This window comes from Gymnodraco acuticeps, unplaced genomic scaffold (assembly GCF_902827175.1).
Source record: "Gymnodraco acuticeps unplaced genomic scaffold, fGymAcu1.1, whole genome shotgun sequence".
Classification (NCBI taxonomy): Eukaryota; Metazoa; Chordata; class Actinopteri; order Perciformes; family Bathydraconidae; genus Gymnodraco; species Gymnodraco acuticeps.
The window spans coordinates 1,020,164-1,039,601 of record NW_022991761.1 but is presented as its reverse complement, the minus strand read 5'-3'; the positions used below and the strand labels follow the sequence as shown (position 1 = coordinate 1,039,601).

Below are 19,438 nucleotides of genomic sequence, written 5' to 3'. Positions count from 1 at the left end.
GGGATATAGTTTAGACATATGAACTTTATATCGGATTTTTCTCCCACAATTCTTGTTAGATCACTTTAAAATACCAAAAACGTGAATTAAACAGATTACAACCGATTATAGCTGGGCTGGGAGCTGGGAGGCAGGGCACTGATGTCACATCCGGTGACCTAGATTTTTAATGCAGTGTGCTGTACTGTCAAACAGGGGGAACCATAGCAACAAACGAGCGAGTGGGTGATGGGGGTGTAATGTATTCATGCTGTCCTCATTTATTCAGGTCTTATACAAGCAGCACTGTCTCATGTGTGTATCCGTGTGTTGTTCTGTTAGTGAAAAGCACTGGGGGTGACTCCCGTATCATGTGACTTCTGCTGCGGCTTTTCCAGAACACACTGCACATCACATGCAGTGCTGTTCATCCATACATCACTACAGACCATTCATTAAAAAATAAAATAAACCTTTATTTACATTGCAAAGTGAAGAGATATATTATTGAAAATACAATTAAAGGATCTCTTAATGAATTCATAAGCATTAAAAAACACACTGGAATTTGGCACAAAATTCAATTTTGGTTGAGGCTTCAATCCCCCTCAGTTCAGCTCAGTCATTAATGAAGTATATTTCTATGAATTATTAAAAAATCACACACTTGTACAATGTGGTCATGAAAGAAATAATGTTACATTTGAAAACAGGCAATTCAAAAATTCGTTGTGTATGTGGTTTACTAGCTTTTATGACTGAATGTATGTTGAATTGCTGATGATTTAAAAACGGTTGTGTGTTAACATGTATTGATTGATTATGGATAGTGGTTAGCATGCCCCAGTTTTGTAGAAGCAGCCAGTAATCTAAGCAATTTACTGATGTGGAAGGGTCATCAGCAAAACTTATTTTAGCCACCTTGAAACCATTTTCAAACAGTAAAGATAATATCAATAACAGTGAATTCTTTATTTCGAATATTTCCACTGCTTTACCTTATCGTCAGACAGCCCTTTCCAACTGTATCTAATTGCAATAAACGGCAACTCGTATTATGTAATAGTATCCTATTTTGTTAGTAGTACGTTAATCTACTTTAATGTAAAATAACGGATTCTGTAAAGGTATATAGTGTGTCCAATGGAAATACTGCAAAGATAGATATGTTTTTACTGTTGATAAATACTTTTTGTGTTTCTGTTTTATTATTTTTAACTCGAGACCATTATATATTGAAAGCCTTGAACTTGAACATGGGAGCTGCTGGCCTGTGTGCTCCGGTCGTTATAGTTTGTTTGTGCTGTTGAGTGACTTTTGTGTTATAACGGGTAAGTTCAGAGAGACAGCTCAGTTTCCGGCCAAAAAAGGGCTGTAACAGAAAGCTAAAGCGGTGAGATATTCTAAAGGTGTCCACATAGCGTCACCTTCTGACATCAAAGCACTGTGAGGGCTCTTGGCAGTGCCTCCACCCAGCGTTTCATCTAACAACAAAAAAGAAAACTTCTCCTACAATTTCTACAGTGACGTTACCAGTGCTTTTCTGAAAATGTCATTATTTTCCCCAACTGCACGGAAATGGCTCAGCGCTGAGGACAATGATGCTAGATGCAGAGTTTTTACATTAGACAGCAGAATTCAATTTCCACTTAAATTGATACTGATTCTTTCAAGGTGCATACAATGTGTTTTGCTGTTGGTGTGCTAGATACATATAATACACCTTGATGGAGGTCAGGTGATATCTTTAGGATTCTTCCAGCCCGAAGCTTGGAAACAATTTCAAGTCAAGTATTTCATCATTAAACAGAACTTTGATTATAAGCATATATTAATGTGTTTGCTCTTCTGGATCTCATCTGAAGCTGTACAACATCACTGGAGTCCGAGTCAGGCTGATCCACCTGTTGTGCGTCTACATGCTGAAGATGTTGTCCAGCCTGTGAACCGACAGGCGGATCCTCCCCGTCAGCTGCAGCTCGTCCTTCAGGAGACACCCCACCTGCTCCGAGTGGACCATGTCACAGAACACCCAGATCTCCGCCCGCTCCCTCTGGATGTTGGCGTTACACGTCGGAAGAGTGGAGCTCTGGACGGAGCGGTTCAGAGATCGCCACACCTGCAGGGACGAGGACAGACAGGTGGCTTGAGGTGGGAACCATGAAGCTAAATAAATACTGAGGAAAGAGAATATAAATTCACAAGATCGAAGTGATTTGTGAATGTATTCCTCTGGTTCATTCACTTATCAGTTGCATGTCATGATTCATCAATATAACCAGATTAAAACACAACTAAACAAAACGGATATCATTTACGAAAACATGACCAGTGTTCATTTTGTAGACGTCAAACTTTACATAGCATTAAAGCTTTCATACAGAACCATGGTCAGTTATGGCCAGTGCGATTGTTCAAAAGAATAATAAAGATTGGTACAAACCTTTGTTATCACAATATCTTAATTTCCTAAATGATATTCAAATTGTGTCTGTGTCTATGTTTACAATGAACGATGAGTTATGGGTGAAAGTAGAAAATCCCTCCTGATAAAGAATGTATTTCTTTTTTAATATTATTTAGTTTTTAATACCCTATTTTCTTGAATTTTAATATAACGTTAAACAGGGGATAAAAACATTAAAATTAGGGCTGTCAAGTTAACACGTTAATAACACGATAACGCAAAGAAAATTAACGCCACTAATTATTTTAACGCGATTAACGCATGTGTATTTTTTTTCCTCGGCCGCCCCGTAGTTTCAGAGCGCATCGAGTTTAAAATACCATCTACAAGCTCGTTGCTGACAGCCCCGCTCCTGCTGCCCGCTTGCAGCAGACCACACTTCCACGCTCACCGGCAGGCTATTGGGAGGACCGGGAGGGTGTGTGTATGTGTGGCCCGAGCGAGCGAGAGAGAGACCTTAGCCGCATTCACACCGCAGGACTTTCCCTGGTACTTTGATTCTTTAGTTCCGTTAGTACCAATAGCCGCTTTCACACCTCAAAAGTACCACGGCACTGAATCCGCCAGGGGGCTAGTGCCATAGCCGCATTCACACCGCAGGACTTTCCCTGAGGCAAGATTACGCTGACGTCACTTCGTCTTCTTCTTCTCTGGGTTTACTGGCAGGCCGCAAAACCACTTCACGGCGAGTACAACAAAAAACGAGAGAAGAAGAACTACACGGGGGAGGGGGTATAAAGCCCACCCGCTGTATGAGGCGTTGTTTACTTTCCGACCTCAGACATGATGGAGTTCATAAGGGTAATAAGGGTAATTTACAAATAAAATACCCCATTATAACAATGGACTTTATCTTTATGTATTTATTATATATTACCCCCTCAGGCTGATTTTGGAAAAGGACATTAACCCTTGTTTGGTGTTTGTCCCCTTATTTATTTAAACAGTGCTTCTCAAAGTGTGGTCCGCGGACCACTGGTGGTCCGTGAGCGCCCCCTAGTGGTCCGTGAGTATATTGGTAACATTTCACATTTGAAATAAATTAATTTAAGTTTTCCGCACTCTTGCGGGAATATCTCCGCAATGGAGCGAGATTAAGTTTCACTTTCGATTGCATGATATAGCCCAGATAAACACCTTCATCACACATGTGGCCACTTGTTTGTTCCATTTTCAGGCGATTTGTAAAAAACGATGTGTTTTTGGATATTTGTGGAGTTAGGTGGTCCACGAGTGTTTTTGTATTGGTTAAGTGGTCCTTGGTATGAAAAAGTTTGAGAAACACTGATCTAAAACAAATGACATGATAAATTACTTGTGTTTATGTGTGTAAGACTTGTGTTTCTGCCCCTGCCATTGCTGCACAAGGTTGCAACATTGTAGATAAATTCAACCACCGACACCTGTCTGCTCTCACATTCTTTTATTCTGCAAATTTGGGGTGGGACACAATAAATAAAGCTTCGCCAGTTTGTTTGTTTTATTGCACAGTCAAGACATAACAATAACGGCATCACGCTGTTCTATTTCGTATATGGCTTCGCCCTCTAAGGCTATCGCTATTGGGTTTACCCTTCTGCGCCCCCGCGCAGTACTGAAAACACTTGTAGTCCACGCCCACCCGCTAGGTGGGCCCCACCCTCGGGCCTCCTTCCGGTATAAATAGGGAGGTTGCCCGGCGATCTGCTCCCTCTTTTCTTCAGCAACCAGCAGTTTACTGAAGCACGAGAAAAGCAACATCATGAGCAATAAAGAGTGTGTCCGTATGTGCCCTTCGTGCAATACGGGCTACATTATGAGCTACGATTTGCATCTGATATGCGCAGCCTGTCTGGGGCCAGAGCACGCGGACGCGGCTCTCAGCCAGCAGGTCGCATGTCCTCACTGTGTGCGTCTTCCTTCATCCGACAGGAAGCGAAGGGCGGACGCTCTAGCTGCTGCGGGTGAGGAAGATGTCTGGGGTGGGCAGGAACCCATCCAGAACACACCACCATGGCTCCAGAGGAGGCGGAGGAGATCGCTAAGGCGGCCAGCACGGCGCTCTTGCTGTGCGCAGCCGTGGCGGTGTCCCAGGCGAAGATTAGCAGCCTGGATGACACAGATCCAGCGTCATCTCTGGTTACAGCAGGCAGCGGTCACAGAGCCAGCCAGGAAGGTTTTACTGGACGCTCCGATCAGCTCGGACGGGCTGTTCGGGCCCCAGTTCCTGGCCATGGTTGATTCCATGAAGGCGGCATCGGAGCAGGCGGAGGACATCCGCCAGCACGTCGGCTGGCTCCAGCCAGCGGTGAGCAGCAGCGACACCAGCGGCAGCAGCAGCAGCCAACCCGGCCACAGCGGCAGACGGACAGACACCAGCAGCAACAGCAGCCGAGGCGTCAGAATCGTCCGTCAGCGGCGGCCGGGGCACCGGCCCACACCTCCAGGGCACCGTCCCGCACCTACGGGCCCCCACCAGAGGGGGGTAAAAAGGGAGTGAGATACTCCCGTTCGGCGTCTGCTCCATGAGAGCCGCCGAGGAGACAGAGCGGCCTTGACGGTTTGGGAGGGAGTGTGAGGAAAATAAAAATAAGCTTATTTTCCAACATGTTGGCTGAGTCATCAGTTTCAAATGTGTTTCACATATCCCCCACTCTGGGTAAACCAGCTGCCTATGACCTATCGGTTAATAGCCAGCAGGATTCGTTACAAAAGCCTGCGCATTTTAATCTATCGATTAATAAGCTGCGGAGCACAGTAACTATACCAGCTGCCTTCAATCTGGTGATTAGTAGGCAGCATGGTTCGCTGCAGGGTTCTGGTGGTTATAACTTTCGGTTATTAAACCACAGACCTCGCGGCATTCCTCTATCCGAGATACGCCACCTACACACGGTGACAATAAGCCCATGAGCGCCGTGGTAACGCCTCATGTGGTTATCACTGCACACACCTCCACCCATCCTCTGAGCGTGTACGCGCATCATGATGAGAGGCGGAGTAAATGCAACGTGTGGAGGCCTCCTCACAGCCTTTTCGCTAGGCCCAAAGAAATGGGTTGCCTCACGGGGCCTCCGCCCCCCCCCCCCACCAGGAGAGGGGGGGTAAAAAGGGAGTGAGGTACTCCCGTTCGGCGTCTGCTCCATGAGAGCCGCCGAGGAAGCAGAGCGGCCTTGACGGTTGGGGAGGCAGTGTGAGGAAAATAAAAGAAGATTATTTCCCAACATGTTGGCTGAGTCATCAGTTTCAAATGTGTTTCACATATCCCCCACTCGGGCCGGTGAGCCAGCTGCCATGACCTATCGGTTAATAGCCAGCCGGGTTCGGTACAAAAGCCTGCGCTATTTAATCTATCGATTAATAAGCTGCGGAGCACATTAATTACACCAGCTGCCTTCAATCTGGTGATTAGTAGGCAGCATGGTTCGCTGCAGGGTTCTGGTGGTTATGACTCTTCGGTTATTAAACCACAGACCTCGCGGCATTCTTCTGTCCGAGATACGCCACCTATACACGGTCATAATAAGCCCAGGAGCGCAGTGTTAACGCCTCATGTGGATATTACTGCACACACCTCCATCCATCCTCTGAGCGTGTACACGTCTCATGATGCGAGGCGGAGTGATACGCAGCGTGTGGAGGCCTCCGCACAGCCCTTTCGCTCTAGGCCCACCTTGGGATGCCTCACGGGCAGCGGCGGCGAGGGCTCTGGCGTGGCTCGTCGTCATGACAACCACAACACATCTCGAGCATGCGTGCCCGCTGTCAGAGTGTTTCTCGGCGTGGCAGCGCATGTGTTTGATGGACGGATGGATGCACAGGCTGATCAGCAGGGTACACCCTGCAGTTCGCCTCCCCCACAGTTCAACGGGATACAGGTGACATGCCTAACATTACATTACATTGCATTTAGCTGACGCTTTTATCCAAAGCGACTTACAATAAGTACATTCGACCAGGAAGACACAACCTTGAAGAAAACAGAATCATATAAGTACATCAGGTTTCATAGAGCCAAACATTTCAAGTGCTACTCAACTGGCTTTAGATAAGCCAGTCCTTTATTAGTATATAAGTGCTTTGGTAATAGTTCTATCACTTGAAGTGGAGTCGAAAGAGATGAGTTTTCAGTCTGCGCCGGAAGATGTGCAAGCTATCTGCTGTCCTGATGTCAATGGGGAGCTCATTCCACCATCTTGGAGCCAGGATAGCAAACCCACGTGTTTTTGCCGATGGGAACTTGGGTCCCCCTCGCAGCGAGGGCGCAGCGAGTCGTTTGGCTGATGCAGAGCGTAGTGCACGCGCTGGGGTGTACGGTTTAACCATGTCCTGGATGTACGAAGGGCCAGATCCATTCGCAGCATGGTAAGCAAGTACCAGTGTCTTGAAGTGGATTCTAGCAGTTACCGGAAGCCAGTGAAGGGAGCGGAGGAGCGGAGTGGTGTGGGAAAATTTAGGAAGGTTGAAGACCAGACGAGCCGCTGCATTCTGGATGAGCTGCAGAGGTCGGATGGCACATGCAGGTAGACCAGCCAGGAGGGAGTTGCAGTAGTCTAGGCGTGAGATGACGAGAGCCTGGACCAGAACCTGAGTCGCTTTCTGTGTCAGCTGGGGACGTATCTTCCTGATGTTGTAAAGCGTGTATCTGCAGCAACGGGTTGTAGCAGCGATGTTTGCAGTGAAGGACAGGTTGTTATCTAGGGTCACACCCAGATTCCTTGCAGTCTGAGTCGGGGAAACAACTGAGGTGCCGATGTTGATTGTTAGGTCAAGAGTGGGACAATCTTTTCCCGGAAGGAAGAGCAGCTCAGTCTTGTCAAGGTTGAGCTTGAGGTGATGAGCAGACATCCACTGAGAGATATCAGCTAGACCAGCAGAGATGCGTGCGACGACCTGGGTCTCTGAGCGGGGAAAGGACAGAATTAATTGGGTGTCGTCAGCGTAGCAGTGGTATGAAAAACCATGCGGGCTAATGACTGATCCGAGCGAGTTTGTGTACAGGGAGAAGAGGAGGGGACCAAGAACAGAGCCCTGAGGGACCCCTGTACTTAATTGACAAGGGTCGGACTCAGACCCTCTCCAAGTCACCCTGTAGGTACGGTCTTTCAGATATGAGGTGAGGAGGGAAAGTGCAGAGCCTGAAACTCCAAGTTTTTGGAGAGTGCGAAGGAGGATCTGATGATTCACCATGTCGAATGCAGCAGACAGGTCCAACAGGATGATGACAGAGGAGAGGGATGCAGTTTTGGCAGTGTGCAGTTCCTCTGTGACAGCAAGGAGGGCAGTTTCTGTGGAGTGACCTGCCTTGAAACCAGACTGGTGCGGATCCAGAAGGTTGTTCTGATTGAGATAACAGGAGAGTTGTTTAAAGACAGCGCGTTCAAGTGATTTAGACAGGAACGGGAGGAGAGAGACAGGCCTGTAGTTTATAACATCAGACGGGTTGAGAGTGGGTTTCTTTAGGAGAGGGTTTACTCTTGCCTCCTTGAGACTGTTTGGAAGTTAGAGAAGTGTTGATGAAATGGGTGAGAAACGGTAGAATATCAGGAGCGATAGTCTGAAGGAGGTTTGAAGGGATAGGGTCCAGAGGACAGGTGGTAGGGCGGGCAGAGGTAATGAGGGTAAGAACCTCACTTGGAGAGAGAGGGGAAAAGGAGGTTAGTGTGTTGGTGGAAGGAGGGTCTGGTGACCCAGCGGTGAGTAAAAGTGAGTCAGAAAAAGAAGAGCGAATATCATCAACCTTTTTTTCAAAGTGGGTAACAAAGTCGCTTGACAGAAGTGAGGAGGGGGGAAGGGCTTTTGGAGGGTCCAAGAGGGTGGAGAAGATGGAAAATAGTTTTTTAGGATTGGAATAGGAAGATTGGATCTTATCTTGAAAGAAAGTGCTTTTTGCCTGAGAGATCGAAGCAGAGAAAGAGGAGAGGAGAGCCTGATAGGTTAGGAGGTCGTCACGGTGTTTGGATTTCCACCGTTTCCGCTCTGCTGCCCTAAGGACGGTTCTATTAGCAGGGAGGAGGGGACTGACGAGCCTGCCGAGATGTGAGAGGACAGAGAGAGTCCAGAGTGGATGAGAGAGTAGAGAGGAGAGTTTCTACATCCCGTGAACAGTGTCTTGAGCTCCAAGCAGAGCTACGGGAACTCCTGTTGAAAGAGGCTATTTCCAGGGTTCCCCAGGAGGAAGAAAATCAGGGGTATTACTCCCGCTATTTTCTTATCCCGAAAAAGACAGGGGGAATGAGACCCATCCTTGACCGGTCAGTTTTCAACAAGGCAATAATGAAAAGGCCTTTTCACATGCTGACGGTCAAAAAGGTGCTAGAGTGTGTTCACCAGGGAGATTGGTTCACCTCTATAGACCTAAGGATGCATACTTCCATGTACCCATCATTCCGCAACACAGGAAATTCCTGCGGTTTTCATTCCAGGGAATAGCGTACCAGTACAACCGTCTGGCGTTCGGCTATTCCCTGGCTCCTCGTACTTTTTCAAAGTGTGTAGAGACGGCGTTGCAGCCGCTACATAGAGGAGGGATGAGAGTACTATTTTTACCTGGACGACCTGCTGCTGCATGGCTCGCTCCAGGGAGGAAGCGGCTTTACAGACGGTACAACTCATATCGTATCTGTCAAAGCTGGGTTTCATGATAAATTGGGAAAAGAGCTGTCCTATTCCAGCCCAGAGTATTGTTTACCTGGGTGGAATTGAACTCAGCCCGCATGAGAGCACGACTCTCACGACAGCTCTCCTTCGACGTGTCACACCCCGCAGCGTGGTGACGAGAAAGCCCCCCACAGTTCAATGGGATACAGGAAACACTCCTGTCCTCCCAGAAGCTATGTCTTGCGCTCCAAATCCGAGCTGCTGGAACTCCTGTTGAAAGAGGATATTTCCAGGGTTCCTCAAAGGGAGGAAAATCAGGGGTTTTCACTCCCGTTATTTTTCTAATCCCGAAAAAGACTGGGGCAAGGAGACATCCTCGATCTGTCAGTATTCCACATGCTGACGATCAAACAGGGGCTGGAATGTGTTCACCAGGACGACTGGTTCACTTCCACCTGAAGGATGCATACTTCCACGTACCCATCATCCCGAAACACAGGAAATTCCTGCGGTTTCTCATTTCAGGGAATATCAGACCAGACAATCGTCTGCCGTTTGGATATTTCCTGGCTCCTCCCATTTTTGTGTAGAGAAGGCTGGAGCCGCTACACAGAGGAGGGATGAGAGGGTCGTTTCATTTGGACGACCTGCTTTGCTGGCTCGCTCCAGGGAGGAAGTCGCTTTACAGACGGTACATCTTGTATCGCATCTGTCAAAGCCTGGGTTTCATAACAAGTTGGAAGAAGAGCTGTTCCCTTCCCTCTCAGACAAACGTTATCTGGAGTGGAATTAAAAACTCAGCCAGCAGCAGAGCGCTCTCTGGCAGCAAGTGAGAAACTGACAGCTCTCCTCCGGCGTGTCACAAACCACACAGCCCTCTCCGTAACGCAGCTGCTCGGCATTAGGTCAGATGGTCACGGGGGGGGATTCCCCTGGGTCTCCCCCACAGGGGGAGTCTCCAGAGGTGCTTCATTCACTGCAGAAGCCTGCTGTTTTAACCTATTGGTTTATAAACTGCAGAGCTCGAGGCATTCCTCTGTCCCAGATATGCCTTACACACGGTCATAATAAATCCACGAGCACCGTTATAACGCCTCGTGGGGACAGCATACACACACCTCTCATCCTCTGGGCGTGTACGCGCCTCATGATGAGAGACAGAGTGGAATGCAGCGTGTGGAAACTCCCTCGCAGCTTTTTTGCTTCACGGGCAGCAGCGGCGAGGGCGTGGCACGTCACCATGACGACCATTACGGCACATCACAGAGAAGCCTCTCCCCCCAGCAGTTCCATGGGATGCAAGAAACACTCCCGTTATCCCAGGAACAGTGTTATTTCCGGCGAATTTAACCGAGGGGCTCGCAGAACGCAGCAGCCGTAATAGGCGAGGAGTACGGAGACTCAGACCTGTGTCACGCACACTGGCGCCTCAGTGGGATTTGGCTTTGGTGTTACGCGCACTAAAGAAAAACCCCATTTGAACCTGATCAGGTTCCCCTTAACTGTATTCAGCCAAAGTAGTACTGCTTTTGGCTCTATCAGAGGAAAGGGTGATCTGTCTGCTCTCCCGGTGGCTCCGTCATGTCTCCGGATCCATGGAGATGCAGTTCAGCTGTTTTACGCCCTAACCCGGCTTCATGCCTATAAGGTCATCACAACTCTTTGAGGTCAAGAGTGATCACCCTGGCTGGCTTCTTCCCCCCTCCTCACAGGTCGGAGGAAGAAGAAACATCTCATCTCCTCTGCCCGGTGCGCGCGCTGTCTGCTATGTGGCGCGCACGGCGGCATTGCGCCGTTCTCAGCGCCTGTTTGTGCACTACAGAGAGCGCTCGATCGGGCAACCTCTGTCTACACAACGGCTGTCACACTGGCTGTGTGAGGCTGTGTCACAGGCATATGTCTCCTCTGGGGTGGAGCCCCCGGAGAATATCAAAGCGCACTCAACCAGAGGAAATTCCTCCTCCTCGGTGTTGCGCGGAGGAATGTCAGTGGAAGATATTTGCACGGCTGCATCTTGGTCTTCCCCCTGTTCATTTATTCAATTGTATTTGAGGGATGTCTCCCTTTCCTCTCTGACACACCCTGTACTGGGTGTCCTGTCAGAGTGAGTGACGTCAGGGATCCAGCTGTGCGCCTCTCTCCTGCCTCGCGGCACACAGAGAGCGGCCCTTTTTCCCCTCGTAGGAGAGGGACGTTCCCCTTCCTCTGACACACTTCGTAGGGAGTGCCTGGTCAGAGTGAGTGACGTCAGGGATCCAGCTGAGAGCTCTCCTACCTGGCTGACACGGAGAGAGCGGCTGTTCCCCCTCTATGATCGCAGGACAAGGTGGGCCCTTCGTCTCTACTTTCTCACAGCGGTCGGTATGTATTGTTCCCAGCCTTCACCCCGTCAGGAAAATAGGTATGTTTGCTCCAGGGACGGGGATGTGCCATTACGCATGGCACAACAGGCAGGGGGGTGTTATTAAGCAGGTATGTCTGTGCTTCTAGTGCTGGACGGACCCAGTGGGGCGCAGACTACATCATGCTTCGCCCTTAACCCAATAGCGATAGCCTTAGAGGGCGAAGCCATATACGAAATAGAACTGAGGTTACCTACTGTAACCCAGCTTCTATGAGTATTGGCGCAGCCCTCTAAGCGCTGGGCCACACTGGCTCTACGAATAGCTGAAGAAAAGTTATATTGTATGGGAGCAGATCGCCGGGCAACCTCCCTATTTATACCGGAAGGAGGCCCGAGGGTGGGGCCCACCTAGCGGGTGGGCGTGGACTACAAGTGTTTTCAGTACTGCGCGGGGGCGCAGAAGGGTAAACCCAATAGCGATAGCCTTAGAGGGCTGCGCCAATACTCATAGAAGCTGGGTTACAATAGGTAACCTCAGTTCCAGGTGTGTCGTATGCATGTAAATTGAAGTTAAATAAAAGTGTGAAATGTAAAATAAAGTGTAAGTAGTTTCAAAACAATGTAACAGTGGCAATATATATAGCAGCAGACACACCTTAGTGCAAGTTAGGTGTCAGTATTAAAAAACAGTGGCAATATATATATATATCTATAATAGCAATAGAAAATCGTTACCACTCTTATTATTGTGGTCTTTAATTTTGTTAGAGTCCTGCCTGAGTTTCTTTATTTTTACCCGGCATCCGTGTGCACTGTGCACGATTCCCAGCTCAAGTAGCTTTTGCGAACATCGCTCAAAACATTTGGAGTTGGGAACTGCTTTCTGTAGAAGCTGCTGCATCCCATCCTCAGAGTAAATTGCCAGAAGCGCCGACACTTCCTCATCATTCCACCGCTCCGGTGTTGTAGTAGCCTACGTGTGGTCATAACTGCTTTAAAGTACAAAAAAACTACTCGCTCAGGTGTGGATGTGGTTTTGTAGCGAGGAAAAAAATGGCTGCCTAACAAACAAAAATCAGAGTCTAACGGGGCGTGGTTTGCAATTCGCCCAGCCAATAGAAATAGAAATTGGCACTCTTTTATCACCAGGTTCGTACCACCTCTCTAGCAGGGACTGAAAATGGCCAAAAGAGTTCCCGGCACTGAGTAGTCCCGGCGGTGTGAACGCGACATTATTGGTACTAACGGAACTAAAGAACCAAAGTACCAGGGAAAGTCCTAGGTGTGAATGCGGCTTATAATGTCGCGTTCTCACCACCGGGACTACTCAGTATTTGTAATGTTCAGAGGTTGTTGTGTTTAATATTCATGAGAATATTTGTCATTGTTCAAATGATAATAAACATTAGCATAAAGCATATTTGTCCACTCATATGTTGATAAGAGTATTAAAAACTTGAAAAATATTCCTCTAAGGAACATTTAGAACAGATCAAAAATGTGCGATTAATCGCGATTAAATATTTTAATCGACTGACAGCCCTAATTTAAATACAATGTGAGGTTATTTCAGACAGGGATTTATGTTTGCCATAAATGATTATTTGTTTCTATTAGTTATTCATTATTGAGGAAATGTTTGATTATGAATGTTATGCTTGGCTTAATGGTGTAAAACACAATCTGGTTAACTTATGTTGTTAATTGTTAATAACATAAGAAGAGCAGTTTTGTTTGTTGTGTTTATGTGGCTATAGTGTGTAAATGTCTGTGGAACCCAGAAAGAATAGCACAAGCTCATTTTGTCCTAATGGTGATCCTAATAAAAGACACAGTAGACTATTATACCAGAAAATTGCAAAACCTGCGAGTAATTTTTGCCCACTGTATTCAAATTAAAATGATTAAACCATCAGTCAAAATCACAGAAATATTATGCAATATTAAAACTAATTAAAATCTCACAAATGAGAAGTTGCGGCCGTGTCCTTTTTGCTCAAGGTTGTTAAAAAAAAGTAGCTAGTTTTTAAATAGTTGCAGATTCTTATTTCCGTCTTTATGTGTATTGTTGGAGCTTTAGAAACACTTGTTAAAGATCTTGTGACTTGATGCATGACTTGTGATGTGCTGCGCGCAGTGGAAAAACAAAGTGAAGGACAGAGGTCCAGATAAAGATCGGCAGTCACAAACAAACAGAAAACATAAACACAACATCCAACCTGTTACGTCAGCGTTTACCGCACAGCGCAGACCATTTACTAAGAACAAGTCGCTGACCCACAAGGGGCAAATTCCCAAAAGGAATGCATAGATTGTTTTAGCTCGATCAACATGCACAAATAATGCTGGAATGAGATTGTACGTGTATATCTCAGAGTACCTGCAAAGGGTGACACACGCAAAAAGCGTATTGGTGCTCCTGCCTCATTAGCTAGTATTAAAATGAGGTAATATGGATACATTTCAGGCAAAAAGTACACCTTCTTTGCAATGAACCATATACTGCAAATAACCTTCCAAATCACAAAGATCAGCACTGATAGCCACAGCTTGAAAACATTACCAATTACAATTATTTTTTATTATTATATGATTCAGGATATTTTAGATATTGATCATTTATATTCATAATTCTCATGATTAATTAAATGTAAATAAATTATAAATGGTATGATTTTTAACAGGATTTGTACCAAACAAATATCTCGGGATATCTCTTCAGCTCAAAAATACACTTAATTCATGATAATATTTTAATACATATTTAGCCTTTAACAAATATTGTGATCAATGTGAACCTTAATTTTGCACTTAACTATGATGACATTTTGATAAGTGTGTATTATTTGTGCAGACCTAGCCACAGCTACTGTGGAAGTCTGAGGGTCTTTAGACTGCGGTCAAGCCAGCCTCCACTTCGGAAAACACAGTCAAGCCAGCCCGCACATTGTATTGCGGTGCGCGAATATCCTATGCATTACGGTAGAGGCCTGGAAAAACTGCCTTCAAAATAAAAGCGTTTACTTGGTCAATAACAAATACACCTAAAAAACATACCAAACATATTCATATATACTGGAGCTTAAATTAAGAAATATGTACTATATAATACTAACTACGTATAACTACCACATTATAACTGAGTGAATGTAAAACTTAAGGAGTTTCAAAATAAAATGCTTTTGAAATCTCATATATGGGCTATCGTCCATCTGTTTTTAGATAAGAATAAAACAAAAACGGTCAATTATCAAAGACTTATTTGACTTCAGGGTGATAGCAGCACACCCCAACTAGTCATTTATCAGGATAATCTGATGTAGAGTTTCAAAATAAAAGACCTTTGAAGTCTCATATATGAGCTATTGTCCCTCTGTTTTTAGATAAGAATAAAACAAAAACTCTCCAGTATGAAAGACTAATATCACTCCAGGGTGATAGCAGGACACCCCATCTAGTCAAATCAGGACAATCTGATGTACAGTTTCGGGCTGGCTTGACTGTGTTTTCCGAAGTGGAGGCTGGCTTGACCACAGTGTCTTTAGAGAGTTGGTGGGAACTGAAGTACATTAATAATGGATCAGAATTTCCACTGATCGTGATAACATGAAATATTTGCCGCCAGCAATACCAGACTGATATATTAAAAAACTAATTAGGGTTTTCCTCTGTCACAATTAAATTACTTAGCTCACGGCTTCAAAAAATGTTCTCTCTGCCATTGTTCAACTCACTGAGTTCTCGGCACAAAGGCAACTTTTTGGTAAAAAAACAGACGCAGAATAAAAAGACAAAATGCACTTGGCTTCAAAATGTTTTGGCGCGTTTGCAATGTCATTTGTAGTGCAGTATCTTTTGTGTAGCGAACCCTAAGGGCAGAAAGTGTTCGAATTCATGGAGATATAAGCGGCCGCATTCCATTATTTGTGAATTCACCCACTGAATGTTGTATAGGAAACATTCTTATACATTTTAATTAGGGATGCTCCGATCGCCAATTTCGGGGCCGATCGCCGGAATCAGTATCGGCCGATACCGATCGCCGATCCGATTGAGTGGGCGGGGCCTAAATGGAAGATTTAAACATCACTTTAAAACTCAGTTAATGGGGCTCATTCACTGGAGCTTCCACAAATAACAATCAACTTAATTATTACATTCAAATGATGTACATTATTCAAGTTTACATTCACTTTGGATAATAACATGGGAGAAATTAGCAGAAGCGTTCTCTTTTCCTCTCTCCCTCTCTCTCTCTCTCTCTCTCTCCCCCTCTCTCTCTCTCCTGACAGCCTGTCAGTATCTCATGCAGCTCACTGATCCAGTAATGAGTGACCCGACAGGGAAGAATACATATATTTATAATGACTAGTTTAGCTTGTTCCAGAGGTAGATAACATAGCTAAGTGTGTTAGGTCTAACTCTTGTGTGTTTCGCTTCGCTTACCGGTCCGGCGGGCGGAGCTGCAGGGTTTCTGCTTCACACACGTTGCATTCCGCTATTTTACTGTCTTTTTCGGACACCTTAAAATAATGCCAGACCGGTGAAGCCATTTTGGCGAGCTTGTTTTGCCGCACACAGAGAAAAGTGTCATGTATTTTACGTCACGCGATCGGCTCTCGCGATCGGCATGTTTAGAGAGCACCGATCGATCGGTAGAGAGTGAGTATCGGCCAATCTCGATCGGTGACCGATCGATCGGAGCATCCCTAATTTTAATGTTAGCATGATGATAGCCTAAGGTTCAAGGTGCACATTACATCACTGCATCGTGAAAGGATTATCTTAGGTAAGGGTTGTGAAATGAAGGCAAAAAACGACGAACATTTTTATAATATTCAGCCTCACAGAGCTGCTATGGCAACAATATTCTTAGTGTGGATCCATTATTTATCTACTGACCTGTTCGATGTCCCTGGTCGCCCCACAGTTGTGCTGCCTGATCACCCATTTGGCCCTCTGGTGGAGGTGGAGCCTGTGGAGGGACACCATGTGACGGAACTGTTTGGACAGAGACTGGGAGCTCTGCAGACCTCCCTTCTGTGAGAAAACGCTCCAGGACCGTTTGACCGGCGACTCTGTGACAGGAAAGACATCTTTGTGTTTCTCGGTGTGAAGTCTGGGGACCTCTCTCTCTGGGAACAGGTAGTTTGGAGTTTCGGAGATGCAGGCGACATCTTTGGGTTCTTGTGGATTTTCAGGTGAAGTCTCTGCAGGTGGACCATCAACTTCAGGTTTCTGGGACTGGATCTGAGGGGTGTGCCTCCTGCTGTGAAGAGAAGAGAAGAAGTCATCCGAGCAGGTGATGACAGGAGCAGGTTTGGCGGGTCTGATGGGCAGGTGGTGGTCTGTGGAGGAAGGGTACCAGCGGGTGAATACTGGAGGAATCCGACAGGGGAAAGGCTCCAGAAGCTTCTCTGTCCTCTCTAACAGAGAGCTGAGCCCAGCAGCTGATCCAGGCTGATCGTGCAGAACCACATCCTCCATACAGATCAGAGGACTGACTGAACCAACCTCCTCCTCATCTTTCGCCTCATGATGTTGCTTCAGTTAGAAGCAACTGATGGTGGTAACACAGCAGCAGGCAATCCAAGTTGTCTGTGAAAATTCAGATACACTGGTTACTTAAATACAGTCACATTACTCTATTGTGCTTTTTGGGGATTTCCCTTTCATGTAGTGTGTTATATAGGTTTTGGCCAGGGACGTGAACAGGTACGGGCTAATGTTGCCCGGGCAACGGCCCGTTTTCCCTTTTTGGCTCTGGAGAGAGTGAGAGGTTTTTTTTTTTCTTTCTGTTGTAGTCGAATCAACATGATAAGCCTACAATAAGTAAAAGATGTTTGAATGGTGATATACACAGTGATAGATGTTAAGGACTAACGTTTATAATAAATACATTTGTATTGATTTTAAGATATTTTCATACAATCATGCGTATTGGGATCATAATTTGTATTAATGTAGAGCGGATGACGAGCATAAGTTTCACTTTCCTTTTTTATTTCAATTCCAACTTTGGTCCTGAAGAATATGTTTCTCTGTTGTCCACATTCATAAAGCATAAAGCAACAGTATCAGAGCACGGTGCAGAGTCTCTAGATGAGTTTACAGTAGTCCCTCCTTCTTATTAAACATCCATGTTGTAGTCCACTGTATAGAAAACTGTAGTTTCCATAGTTTCCCCACAGCAGCAGACGCACATTTATGACGTCCGCTGGCGCATCATAAACACGTCGGATAGTGAAAGCGCAGTCGGATTCTCTAAAGTATCGGGTTGCGTTCCGATAATCCAAAAATTAGCTCCTAACGTCTAACCCTATCTCCTATTCCTTGACCTCTGAGTGAAACGTCACGGGGTTAAGGGATAGTGGATAGGAGAATTCAAAAGGACTTAGGAGAAGAGACCGCGGTACTTTAGAGAATCCGAATGCACTTTCACTATCCGACGTGTTTATGATGCGCCAGCGGACGTCATGAATGTGCGTCTGCTGCTGTGGGGAAACTATGGAAACTACAGTTTTCTATACAGCGGACTACAACATGGATGTTTAATAAGAACGAGGGACTACTGTAAACTCATCTAGAGACTCTGCACCGTGCTCTGATGCTGTTGTTTTATGCTTTATGAACGTGGACAACAGAGAAACATATTCTTCAGGACCAAAGTTGGAATTGAAATAAAAAAGGAAAGTGAAACTTATGCTCGTCACCCTCTCCCTCCGGTCCACATTAATACAAATGATCCCATACGTATGATTGTATGAACTATGAAAATATCTTAAAATCAATACAAATGTATTTATTATAAACATTAGTCCTTAACATCTATCACTGTGTGTATCACCATTCAAACATCTTTTAAAAGTTGAACAAACTCCACACAGCTCAGTAAAGACTGTGAGATGTTGACTTTATTTGATCATTTCAGTAAAAACTAACGTTCATATTTCTCTTTTTGATTATAATACTGATGAACGTTCAAAACAAAGCACTTTGGCAACTTACCACATACGTTTTAAAATGCTTAATAAGCACCGTAACTTTCATGATATCATTTCTCCCATTATCGTTTGTGTCCGTGAACGGCCGACTGTTGAGTGACGGCAAATGCTGCGGCTGCAATGCATTGTGGGGCAGCATTTTCTCCTCTCCTTTCGGTTAGGGAGGTCCAGTGGTTCCTAAGCTAAAGGAGCTTATAAAGGAAGTTTGAAACCTCCTTTCCTTTCATTGGAGAATTGGAACGGCACTTATCATGGCTGCCAGTGACGTACTTCCGGGTCATTTCACTCCGTTAGGAAGGTTCCTAAGCTAAATGGACTATTGGAATGGGCCCCCGCAGTCTCTTCTCCTAAATCCTTTTGAATTCTCCTATCCACTATCCCTTAACCCCGTGACGTTTCACACAGAGGTCAAGGGATACCGCAACCTGAGATCTGTGTCTTCCTGGTCGAATGTACTTATTGTAAGTCGCTTTGGACAAAAGCGTCAGCTAAATGCAATGTAATGTAATCTGGTTGGGGGCATAGGTTGGGTGAAAAGAGGTGCGACAGCACAGGCAGTATGACAAAAATAGACCTTTTTGAACATTAGCGCATGGAAACAAGTCCCACAAAACATGATTGTCCATCACAATTACGCTTCTTCCTTTATACGCCCGTTTCAGCTGAATACAACTTAATCGGGTTGGTAACACTCCTGTGGTGTCTAGTCCAAATCTCTCACTGGAAGCTAATGTTTTTAGCTTGCTGTGCTAACCGACGTCGACGAAAAGGGATCTAACTACCAAACTAGAAAGCACAGTGGCACCGATACAGGTATCCAGTGGGTAGCCAACACTACCTTGAACAGTCCAATAGCACTAAACACCTACCTTTATATCAGCTGAATGATGTCCTTTATTATTATTATAAGCAGCCAACAAGGAGTTAAACCTGAATTTCTAACATGGAGACATTTTATTGTCGCGCTTCTCTTGATGAAATCTCGCGATAGTTCAAGTAACGCGCAGACGTAGTCAGAGCCTGTTCAAACTAGTGTTGTTTCATTACATTGTTACTTTCGTTTCA

General features: G+C 45.6%; 1 protein-coding gene across 4 annotated transcripts; it reads right to left on the bottom strand.

Moving 5' to 3' along the window:
* Window positions 1-434: 434 nt before the first annotated feature.
* Window positions 435-19,353, bottom strand: zgc:101664 (uncharacterized protein LOC450064 homolog). Of its 4 annotated transcripts, XM_034199346.1 has the most exons (4): window positions 19,243-19,353; window positions 16,735-16,967; window positions 16,272-16,638; window positions 435-2,098 (listed from the first exon to the last, which is right to left on the bottom strand). In XM_034199346.1, exons 2-4 carry the CDS (start codon window positions 16,854-16,856, stop codon window positions 1,895-1,897), a joined length of 693 nt encoding a protein of 230 aa, XP_034055237.1. In that variant the 5' UTR covers window positions 16,857-16,967; window positions 19,243-19,353; the 3' UTR covers window positions 435-1,894. The 4 variants fall into 4 exon arrangements, with proteins under 4 accessions (XP_034055237.1, XP_034055235.1, XP_034055236.1 ...); XM_034199344.1 differs by having other exon boundaries at window positions 16,272-16,967; XM_034199345.1 differs by lacking the exon at window positions 19,243-19,353 and adding an exon at window positions 18,385-18,431 and having other exon boundaries at window positions 16,272-16,967.
* Window positions 19,354-19,438: the final 85 nt, after the last annotated feature.

Coding starts and splice junctions, on each gene's coding strand:
- zgc:101664 (XM_034199344.1), bottom strand. CDS start 16,856: ATGGAGGATGTGGTTCTGCACGATCAGCCTGGATCAGCTGCTGGGCTC. Junction 2,099..16,271: donor CGACCAGGGACATCGAACAG/GTCAGTAGATAA, acceptor TCGTCCCTGCAG/GTGTGGCGATCTCTGAACCG.